We start from the raw sequence: 12602 nt of genomic DNA on the forward strand, positions 1-12602 counted from the left end.
GTACCTCAAAGAAACAGGATGCTCCCAGTATCTTTATAGGCACTGTCCCAAAAGGCAGGCAATGCTTAAAGGAGAAACATGCTTACCTGTTGGAAGAATATGGGCAGCAGTAAGAATACAAGTCAGCATATACGATTGTTTAAAAGAGGAGATAGGTAATGTACTTGATTTGAATGCCTTTATACTCGCAACCTCCATGTTAATTTTGTAATCTTTATTATGTTGAATACATTATGAGTCAGGATTGATGAAAAAGTTGATGACACACATTTTCTATAGTAATACAGTACCATTTCAAAGGAAATAATTCTAATTTCAAGAAAATGTTTTAAAAGTAAACATTCCTTAAGAAACAGTCTCATTTAAATCCAACATCCTGAGAATAAAATTATTCCAAACGTGTAGAAAATGATCTGGAAGTTTCATAATCTATAACAAACATTTTACTAAAATGTTTTAAAGCACAGAAGATCAACCACAATGAGCACATTAATGAAGGTAGTGCAAACTTTTAAACAAAAAGTACATTCCATTTTCAGGAATAACAGTCGTGTATGTTACTACAGAAACCATGGTCTATGTAATCATTTAACTGAAGCATATTCTTCAAGATCAAGTGCACGGTTATAGTCACCCACAGCTTCATCAATCAGACCTATTTTACCACGAACTTCTGCTCTAAGATTATATACGAGAGCATCATTAGGCTTCAAAGACAGGGCTGCAAAAGAAAAAGAATTCAAGATATGCTTATGCTAGCACTCAAAAATAGCCTCTTTAAAAACATTTTTAATAAAATAACTTCAATATTACTTATTTGAAAATAATTTCTTCAAATGTAACTCTTAAATTTAATTAATTAAGTTAAATTTAAAATTGCATATTTCTAAGAAAAGTAACTTGAAGAAGTACAGAACAATGTTTTTCTTTTTAAAGCAGGTATCATTTGTGTATGGTTTCCTAATAATTCTCTATATCTGAACTTACCAATGCTTTAACTTATTACATAAAGACATCTATACTGCTGGGGCCAGTGCTGTGGCTCAGTAGGTTAGGCATCTGCCTGCAGCACTCTCATCCCATATGGGCTCCAGTTCAAGTCCTGGCTGCTCTACTTCTGATCCAGCGCCCTGCTGATGGCCTGGGAAAGCAGTAGAAGATGGCCCCACTACCTGGGTCCCTGCACCCACATGGGAGACTAGAAAAAGCTCCTGGATCCTGGCTTGAGATCAGCACATCTCCAGCCTTTGAAGCCATTTAAGGAGTGAACCAGTGAATGGAAGACCTCTCTCTCTGTCTTTCCCTCTCTCTGTCTATAACCATACTTCTTAAGTAAATAAATATTTTTTAAAAGAGAAGAAATCTATATTGGTTGCTTCAGATGTATGATATCTAAACACACTCATCCTTATACAAGTTTATCTAGACAAATAGACCTGATCATTTTCTTCTTTTGTAGTCCAAAAACAAATTCATCAATGCTATAATCTTACCAAAATAATCACTAAAAAATATACCTTTACTGAGATCCACCTCAGCTAGTTCATATTGCTTTAAACAGCAGTGTAAATGTGCTCTATTAAAGTATGCTGCAGCCCACAAAGGACAGTTGTCAATTACACGTGCAAAATCTTCTTTTGCTTCTTCATATTTCTTTAGTAACATATGTGCAACAGCTCGATTCATGCGAGCATATTCATTTTCTGGATCAAATTTTAAAGCCTTTGAAAAGTAGTCACTGGCCTAGAAAGTGTGAAGACATGATAATTTGAATATATTTTAATTAGCAGCTCTACAGGAATTTGAAACACTTTTATTGTTTATTTAAAACTATGGCTTATGGACTATTGAGGGGCAGCAGAAGCATTTCATCCCAGATACAGAGGTATGTTTGCTACAGAGAAGGTTTAAAAAGATGATAATGAAACCAACCAGAAGTTGGTCTTCTTTTTGTTATTAACATGTGTTGTCTATTTTAGACAAATGTCAATGATATATATACTCTTCCCTGCTGGAGTGAAGTGTTTCCACTATCTACTAACTGAATCCTATATCACTCTATAGTACTTAAAAAAAAAAAGACACAGTGGGTTAAGTCACCATCTGCAATGCCAGCATCCCCTGTCAGAGAGCCAGTTTTAGCCCCAGTTGCTCAGCTTCTGAATCACCCCCCTGCTAATATGCATGAGAAGGCTCAAGTGCTGTGGGACCCTGTCATCTATATGGGAGATCCAGATGGAACTCTGGCTCTTGGCTTCAGCTTGGTGTATCCCTTACCAGTGCATCCATATGGAGAATAAACCAGAAGACAGAAGTTTCTTTCTCTTTCTTCCTCTCTGGATATACCCTACTTTCTGTCATTTTACCTTTCAAATAAATAAAATAAACCTGTAAAAAAAAAAAAAAAAAAAAGAGGCAAGCGGCCACACTGCAGCATAGCTGAGGAAGCCGCTGCCTGCACGTTGGCATCCCACATGGTTCGAATCCTAGCTGCTCCACTTCTGATCCAGTTCTCTGCTGTGTCCTGGGAAAGCAGAAGTTGGCCCAAGTCCCTGGGCTCCTGCACCCATGTGGGAGATCCTTCACTACAAAGTCTGAGATGCTGATGTGACCGCCTCTCAAGTAATTAATCTGTTCTCTGATATCCTGAAGGATGAAAATTTGGCTCCTGCTTTAAAAACTTTACCTTAAAAGAGAAAACCACTTTTTACATAATAACTAGCTCTAATTATTTACCTCTCAATTTTTTCCCAACCCACCACAACCCAGCTTCTACCTACCTTCCTCTCTTCCATGAATTCTGCCCTTGGTAAAAGTTGCAGATATCCTCAAGCCTAATGATAGTTTCCAGTTCTTTCTTCCATAGTATTTCTGAGATATGGCCAGTCTTGAACCCTCCCCTTTCTTGTTAAAACTCTCTTTGCCCTTTAGCCAGGCTGTCTCCCTGGCGTCTTTCCCTACTCTGATTACTATCTCTCAGTCTACTTCACTTAACTGGCCTCCTCTTTAAGTTTGTCTTAAGTGAAGTTTTAAATTAGTTTTTGTTCGAGGCCCTAACCTCAATCCCACCAGGGATTTATGGATGGAACACTAATTGTATGATGGCTAGTAGCCCAGACCAAGGAGCCAGAATACTGGGTTCAAATCCTGCCTCTACCTTCGGTGAATTACTAAAGTTCTACAAATGGTCTTCAAAAAGTTCGTGGAAATGAATATTACAAACTATGAATGGATTTTGAAATTTGTTTCCACCACATTAAACTTAGCTTTAATTTCATTTTGCCATGTGTTTTTTGAAGTGCTTTGGGTTTTGTACCAATTTCCTCATCTGCAAAACAAACTTATCAAATAAAACTCCATTTCCAGTGTTGAGGATTAAATCAGCCAATATGTACAGTACTGATGATGATATGCAAATGCAGTAAGGATTTAACAAATTATTACATATATACTTTTTTCTTCTATAAATGGAGAGGCAACATAGACTTTAGGCAATACTATATAAATTTTGCTTCCCCTGACTTTGAGGGGTAATTAGTTCAAGACTAAGTAACCCATCTCATCCCTGGACAGCAGCTGTTCTAGGCCACAGTTAACTGCAATTTAAGGATCCAATGAGATAGGAGCAGAATTGACAGCCTTCTGTGAAGAGCTTAAAGAGAATTCATTCCTGAAGAGAAGGCTGCACTCATAGTCATCAGAAATGAGTCAAAGAAATGACTCCATGTAGGACCAAGGCTTTCATCATATAGTAATTTGAACTTCCTTTTATTTTACCAATAAATGACTGGTAAAGGTAGCATCATTACACATCACAAAGGCACAACTTTAATCATGTGGGGAAAAATGGCTGTCCTGGCTAGGCAAAAAGAGCTCAGTAAAAGATCAATACTGAACACAACTGTGAACAATGTAACTTTGTATTATTGCTTGTAAAATATATTACCTAGAAAATGAAAATTTACAAATTTAATGAGATTACTTGATGTATAGGAATATTAACTATAAAGTAATTACAGGCTATAGCAATTAGAAGCTTGATTTTTACATTGGCCTAATGTCTTTATATCTGTAATAAATGTATTAATTAGAAAGCAGGTCAAGGATTTTTAAATCACCTGTAGTTCATAATACCTGCAAGTAGTTCATGCAAATGTGTTTTAAAATCACTCACTAAGAAGAAGCCAGAGCATATATGTGTTTTAACACTCTAGAGATTCTGGATTTGTTGAGGGGACCCCTCCTCAACAACCTCCTTCCAGTATAGTTAGAAATCAGAGGGTAAAGGGAAGACAGGCAATAGAACCAGCAAAACTCAGAGCATGTTAGAGTCACAAAATAGCTTATTCCCAAAGTCTTCTTGTCTCTTGAGAGTGTTTGCACAGTTATGCCCAACCATCCAGTCTGTCAAAACAGAGTATGGAGTGCATTTTAAATGAAGTATTTGTCTAGCTAATGTGTCTGCAATTTGGGTCACATAGAGCCATACTCATTATTTTTAAAAGTTTTAACTGCATTTTATATCTAACTAAATAATTTTGTACATGATATCCACAGAGTTACTAAAGACAAATAGGTTTAAAAAGTGAATGTCGAGGGCGGAGCCAAGATGGCAGATAGTGAGGACGTGCACCAATAGTCTGGGAAAAGATAGTTTAATAAAAGTGGAGTTACTGTAGCCTCAGGAAAAGACTCAAGAAAAAAACTGCAGAGGAAACGCTTCCGGATCTGGTGGATGTGACACAGAGGACCTACTGGAGCCCACCACCACATGGAAGCCCAGCCGCGGGAGCCGAGCCGCAGAATCTCACTGGAGAACAGGAGGTAAGACAAAAACCTCAGAAACCCGAGACATTGGCGGGGAAAGGCAGAAGCCTGAGGCCCCACTGGGCAAAGTTCACCAGGCTGACTGGAGGAGAGAAAAAAAAACGAATAAATCAGGGGAACCAGCATGGACACTAGCCTCTCTCTCCACTCACCTTACAAAGACAAGCAAAACAAAGAGCAGGCGCCATTTTACATATGTAAAGCAGCAACTGCGAGTAGCCAAACAGAAAAACTTGAATCTGGTCGGGAGAAATAACAGGAGGTTAGAATCTAGTGAAAACAGGTGGAGCTAACTATCTGAGACTGTGAAAATCCGAGGGGGGGGGGGGGTGAGTGAACTCACCGAGTACACAAACTCAGTAACCTTGGGACTGTGGCGAAACTTGAGAACACATTGAGGGCTGCATAAACTCTTTGTGTGGTCCCAGGGGTAGATCAAACGAATACTCACAGAGAACAGATTTCAACTACACTCAATTCCACTCAGCTGTGCAGAATTACTTCCCAACTGAGTCAAAGAGAGAGAGAGAGAGAGAGAGATCCAGCAAGAAGCAAGGGAGAGAACAATCTGGGTGAGTCACTTTTTGCACAGCCTTAAACCTGAAGAATCAAGCAGAGCTCTCTGGCCACACCCATCACAGCCTCTAAGGATCCATCAAAGCAGACAGCCCACCTAGAGGCATAGTATAATGAGAAAAAAATACCACAGCAAAAAAAAAAAAAAAAAAAAAAAACACACACACACACACATAAATTATCTCCAACATGCCAAACAACAAACATAGAAGCCGAGGTAACAAGAGCAAGGAAGACACTATGATGCCCCCAAATGAACAAGACACCTCAATACAAGATTATGAAGATGAAGAGATAGAGGAAATGCAAGAAGCAGATCTCAAAAAATTGATAAGAACATTAAGAAGTTCTCAAAAACAAATTCTTGAACTACAGAAATCCTTAATGGACAAGATAGAAAATCTGTCACGCAAAAATGAAATATTAAGGAGGAATCAAAATGAAATGAAACAACTAGTAGAACATGAAACTGTGATAGTGACAAAAAACCACAATGAAATGAAGAACTCAATAGATCAAATGACAAACACATTAGAGAGCCTTAAAAACAGAATGGGTGAAGCAGAAGAGAGAATATCGGAATTAGAAGACAGAGAACAGGAAAGGAAACAGTCAAATCAAAGAAAAGAAAAGGAAATCAGAAATCTAAAAAATACTGTCCAAAATCTACAGGATACTATTAAAAAACCCAACATTCAGGTTCTAGGAGTTCCTAAAGGCATGGAGAGGGAGAAAGGATTAGAAGGCCTTTTCAGTGAGATACTAGCAGAAAATTTCCAAGGTTTGGAGGACAGAGACATCCTAGTACAGGAAGCTCATAGAACCCCTAATAAACATGATCAAAAGAGATCCTCACCATGACACATCATAATTAAACTCACCACAGTGAAACATAAAGAAAAATTCTTAAAATGTGCAAGAGAAACATCAGATTACTCTCAGAGGATCTCCAATTAGACTCACAGCTGACTTCTCATCAGAAACCCTACAAGCCAGGAGAGAATGGCGAGATATAGCCCAGGTACTAAGAGAGAAAAACTGCCAGCCCAGAATATTATATCCTGCAAAGCTCTCATTTGTGAATGAAGGTGAAATAAAGACCTTTCACAGCAAACAGAAATTGAAATTTGTCACCACTCGTCCAGCCCTGCAAAAGATGCTTAAAGATGTGATACACGCAGAAACACAGAAACATGGTCACCAATATGAAAGAAGGTAAAGGAAGGAAACCTCACAGCAAAAGATCACAGGAATCTCAAACCATATATAAGAAAAAAATCTTTGGCAAATGACAGGGCAAAGTTACTCCTTCTCAATAGTCACATTGAATGTTAATGGCCTGAACTGCCCAGTTAAAAGACACAGATTGGCTGATTGGGTTAAGGAACAAAACCCATCTTTTTACTGCTTACAAGAAACTCATCTTTCCAACAATGATCCATACAGGCTGAAAGTGAAAGGCTGGAAAAACATATACCATGCCAAAAGAAATGAAAAAAGAGTGGGCGTAGCAATCTTAATATTGGACAACATAAACTTTACCACAAAAACTGTCAGGAGAGACAAAGAGGGGCACTATATAATGATTAAGGGATCCATTCAACAGGAAGATATAATGATTATCAATGTATATGCACCTAATTCAGGGCACCAGTTTATTTAAAAGACTTGTTAAGGGACTTAAAGGGAGACTTAGACCCCAATACAATAGTTCTGGGGGACTTCAATGCTCCACTCTCAGAGATAGACAGATCAACAGGACAGAAGATCAACAAGGAAACAGTAGATTTAAATGACACTATAGCCCAAATGGATCTAACAGATATCTACAGAACTTTTCATCCTACATCTAAGGACTTTACATTCTTCTCAGCAGTACATGGAACCTTCTCTAGGATTGACCACATTCTAGGCCATAAAGCAAGTCTCAGCAAATTCAAAAGAATTAGAATCATACCATGCAGCTTCTCAGACCACAAAGGAATGAAATTGGAAATTAGCAACTCGAAAATCCCTAGAACACGTCAAACACATGGAGATTGAACAACATGCTCCTGAATGAACAATGGGTCATAGAAGAAATTAAAAGAGAAATCAAAAATTTTCTGGAAGTAAATGAGGATAAAAGCACAACATACCAAAACCTATGGGATACAACAAAAGCAGTGTTAAGAGGAAAGTTTATATCAATAGGTGCCTACATCAAGAAATTGGAAAGGCACCAAATAGATGAGCTTTCAAGTCATCTCAAGGATCTAGAAAATCTGCAGCAAACCAAACCCAAACCCAGTAGGAGAAGAGAAATAATTAAAATCAAAGAAGAAATCAACAGGATTGAATCCAAAAAAACATTACAAAAAATCAGCCAAACGAGGAGCTGGTTTTTTGAAAAAATAAATAAAATTGACACCCCATTGGCCCAACTAACTAAAAAAAGAAGAGAAAAGACCCAAATCAATAGGATCAGAGATGAAAATGGAAACATAACAACAGACACCACAGAAATAAAAAGAATCATTAGAAATTACTACAAGGACTTGTATGCCAGCAAACAGGGAAATCTATCAGAAATGGACAGATTCTTGGATACATACAACCTACCTAAATTGAGCCAGGAAGACATAGAAAACCTAAACAGACCAATAACTGACACAGAAATTGAAACAGTAATAAAGACCTCCCAACAAAGAAAAGCCCAGGACCAGATGGATTCACTGCTGAGTTCTACCAGACATTTAAAGAAGAATTAACTCCAATTCTCCTCAAACTATTCAAAACAATCGAAAAAGAGGGAATCCTCCCAAATTCTTTCTATGAGGCCAGCATCACCTTCATTCCTAAGCCGGAAAAATATGCAGCATTGAACGAGAATTATAGACCAATATCCCTGATGAACATAGATGCAAAAATACTCAATAAAATTCTGGCCAATAGAATCCAACAACACATCAGAAAGATCATTCACCCAGACCAAGTGGGATTTATCCCTGGTATGCAGGGATGGTTCAGTGTTCACAAAACAATCAACGTGATACACTACAATAACAGGCTGTGGAAGAAAAACCATATGATTCTCTCAATATACGCAGAGAAAGCATTTGATAAAATACAACACCCTTTCATGATGAAAACTCTAAGCAAACTGGGTATGGAAGGAACATTCCTCAATACAATCAAAACAATATATGAAAAGCCCACGGCCAACATCCTATTGAATGGGGAAAAGTTGGAAGCATTTCCGCTGAGATCTGATACCAGACAGGGATGCCCACTCTCACCACTGCTATTCAATATAGTTCTGGAAGTTTTAGCCAGAGCTATTAGGCAAGAAAAAGAAATTAAAGGGATACAAATTGGGAAGGAAGAACTCAAACTATCCCTCTTTGCAGATGATATGATTCTTTATTTAGGGGACCCAAAGAACTCTACTAAGAGACTACTGGAACTCATCGAAGAGTTTGGCAAAGTAGCAGGATATAAAATCAATGCACAAAAATCAACAGCCTTTGTATACACAGGCAATGTCATGGCTGAGGAAGAACTTCTAAGATCAATCCCATTCACAATAGCTACAAAAATAATCAAATACCTTGGAATAAACTTAACCAAGGATGTTAAAGATCTCTACGATGAAAACCACAAAACCTTAAAGAAAGAAATAGAACAGGATACCAAAAAGTGGAGAAATCTTCCATGTTCATGGATTGGAAGAATCAATATCATCAAAATGTCTATTCTCCCAAAAGCAATTTATACATTCAATGCAATACCAATCAAGATACCAAAGACCTTCTTCTCAGATCTGGAAAAAATGATGCTGAAATTCATATGGAGACACAGAAGACCTCGAATAGCCAAAGCAATCTTGTACAACAAAAACAAAGCCAGAGGCATCACAATACCAGATTTCAGGACATACTACAGGGAAGTTGTTATGAAAACAGCATGGTACTGGTACAGAAACAGATGGATAAACCAATGGAACAGAATAGAAACACCAGAAATCAATCCAAACATCTACAGCCAACTTATATTTGATCAAAGATCCAAAACTAATCCCTGGAATAAGGACAGCCTGTTCAATAAATGGTGCTGGGAAAATTGGATTTCCACGTGCAGAAGCCTGAAGCAAGACCCCTACCTTTCACCTTACACAAAAATCCACTCAACATGTATTAAAGACTTAAATCTATGACCCAACACCATCAAATTATCAGAGAGCGTTGGAGAAACCCTGCAAGATATAGGTACAGCCAAAGACTTCTTGGAAAAGACCCCAGAAGCACAGGCAGTCAAAACCAAAATTAACATTTGGGATTGCATCAAATTGACAAGTTTCTGTACTTCAAAAGAAATAGTCAGGAAAGTGAAGAGGCAACCAACAGAATGGGAAAAAATATTTGCAAACTATACCACAGATTAAGGGTTGATAACCAGAATCTACAAAGAAATCAAGAAAATCCACAACAACAAAACAAACATCCCACTGAAGAGATGGGCCAAGGACCTCAAGAGACATTTTTTGAAAGAGGAAATCCAAATGGCCAACAGACACATGAAAAAATGTTCAAGATCACTAGCAATCAGAGAATTACAAATCAAAACCACAATGAGGTTTCACCTCACCCCGGTGAGAATGGCTCACATCCAGAAATCTATCAACAATAGATGCTGGAGAGGATGTGGGGAAAAAGGGACACTAACCCACTGTTGGTGGGAATGCAAACTGGTTAAGCCACTATGGAAGTCAGTCTGGAGATTCCTCAGAAACCTGAATATAACCCTACCATACAACCCAGCCATCCCACTCCTTGGAATTTACCCTAAGGAAATTAATTTGGCAAATAAAAAAAGCCATCTGCACACTAATGTTTATTGCAGCTCAATTCACAATAGCTAAGTCCTGGAACCAACCCAAATGCCCATCAACAGTAGACTGGATAAAGAAATTATAGGACATGTACTCCATAGAATACTATACAGCAGTAAGAAACAATGAAACCCGGTCATTTGCAACAAGATGGAGGAATCTGGAAAACATCATGCTGAGTGAATTAAGCCAGTCCCATAGAGACAAATTTCATTGGTTTTCCCTGATAGGCGACAACTGAGCACCAAAGGGGAAACCTGTTGAAGTGAAATGGACACTATCAGAAACAGTGACCTGATCAGCTCTTGTCCTGACTCTTGATGTACAATGTAATACTTTATCCTTGTTAGTATTTGTTGTTGCTGTTGTTGTTCTAGTAATAGTGGTTGAACTCTGTAATTAACACACAATTATTCTTAGGTGTTTAAATTTTAACTGAAAAGTGATCCCAGTTAAATTTCAGAGCGGAAAAAGAGAGGGAGGAGATGTACAATTTGGGACATGCACAATCAGACTTGCCCCAAATGATGGAGTTAGAAATGTGCCAGGGGATTCCAATACAATCCCATCAAGGTGGCATGTACCAATGCCATCTCCGTAGTCCAAGTGATCAATTTCAGTTCACAACCGATGGCTCTGATAGGTCTAAGAATCAAAGGGATCACACAAACAACACAAGTGTCTGCTAATACTAACTGATAGAATCAAAAAGGGGGAGAAGGATCCAACGTGGGAAGTGGGATACACAGCAGACTCATAGAATGGCAGACGTCCTAAACAACACTCTGGCCTCAGAATCAGCCCTTAAGGCATTCGGATCTGGCTGAAGAGCCCATGAGAGTATTGTAGGCATGGAAAGCCAAGATACCATGGAAAAGGAAAAAAAAAAAAAAGAAGACCTAAATGAAAGATCTCTGTGAGTGAGATCCCAGTGGAAAGAACGGGGCCATCAAAGAAGGAGGTACCTTTCTCCAAAGGGAGGAGAGAACTTCCACTTTGACTATGACCCTATCAGAATAAGATCAATGTCAGCGAACTCTAAAGGCTTCCATAGCCCTGACAACTCATGAATAGAGCCTAGGGAGATTACTGACGCCATGAACAGGAGTGTCAAATTGTTAAGTCAGCAACAGGAGTCACTGTGTACTTACATCCCATGTGGGATCTGTCCTTAATGTGTTGTCTAATGTGCAGTGATACTATAACTAGTACTGAAACAGTATATTTACACTTTGTGTTTCTGCATGGGTACAAACTGATGTGATCTTTACTAATTATATACTGAATCAATCTTCTGTATATAAAGATAATTGGAAATGAAAAAAAAATCTCGTGTTAAATTGGAAATGGCATAAAAAATTAATTTTTTTAAAAAAAATATTATGTAGGATCTCTGTCTTTAATGTGCTGTACACTCTTATTTAATGCTATAACTAGTACTCCAACAGTATTTTTTTTCACTTTGTGTTGCTATATGGGGGCAAACTGTTGAAATCGTTACTTAATATATACTAAACTGATCTTCTGTATATAAAGAGAATTGAAAATGAATCATGATGTGATTGGAAGGGGAGAGGGAGCGGGAAAGGGGAGGGTTGCGGGTGGGAGGGAAGTTTTGGGAGGGGGAAGCCATTGTAACCCATAAATTGTACTTTGGAAATTTATATTCATTAAATAAAAGTTTAATAAACCCCCCAAAAAAAAGAAAACATAATATCCATTCCAGCAGGTTAAATGCCCTATTAGGGGTGAGTGTTAAGTCACAGCAGGTTAAACCACCTCTTGGGTGCCCACGTTGCATATCAGAATGCCTGGGATCAAATTCCTCCTCTCTTTCCCATCCAGCTTCCTGATGCTAGGCATGGCAGGCAGCAGATGATGGATCAAGTACTTGGTTCCTTCCACCTATGTGGGAGACACAGATGAACTTCCTGGCTCCTGGCTTCTGCCTGGCCCAGCCCAGGCTGTTGCATGTATTTGGAGAGTGAACTAGCAGATGGAAAACTCTCTTTCTCTCCCCAACCTCCCATCACCCTGCCTTTAAAATAATTATATTTTTTATATTTTTTTAAAATAAGTCCCCTATTAATTTACTCTTGGGTCAAAGGGGAAATACAAATTGCAGACATAACTATTGGGAAAAAGCTTAAAAAACATTAGAAAATATAATTAACACTATTGAGCTATCCAGTTTAATAAGGTTAAGATGGTAACTTTTATGTTACATGCATTTTATCCAAGTTTAGCGAAAGAAAAAAATACAGACCAAAATAAATATGATAGTAGCAAAACTATTCCCAAGGGAAAGGCATAATCTCAACAATTTGTC

General features: G+C 38.1%; 1 protein-coding gene across 1 annotated transcript in view; it reads right to left on the reverse strand.

Annotated features, from left to right (window-relative positions):
• Positions 1–572: 572 nt before the first annotated feature.
• Positions 573–12602, reverse strand: part of TTC6 (tetratricopeptide repeat domain 6) — a 267326-nt gene continuing 255296 nt past the window's right edge. The window contains exons 31-32 of the mRNA XM_062206582.1: positions 1518–1743; positions 573–721 (exon numbers count right to left, since the gene is read on the reverse strand). Of these exons, the coding sequence (XP_062062566.1) occupies positions 585–721; positions 1518–1743 (363 nt within the window). The 3' untranslated portion in view covers positions 573–584. The remainder of the gene's footprint in view (positions 722–1517; positions 1744–12602) is intronic.

This window comes from Lepus europaeus, chromosome 11 (genome assembly GCF_033115175.1).
Source record: "Lepus europaeus isolate LE1 chromosome 11, mLepTim1.pri, whole genome shotgun sequence".
NCBI classification, from domain to species: Eukaryota; Metazoa; Chordata; class Mammalia; order Lagomorpha; family Leporidae; genus Lepus; species Lepus europaeus.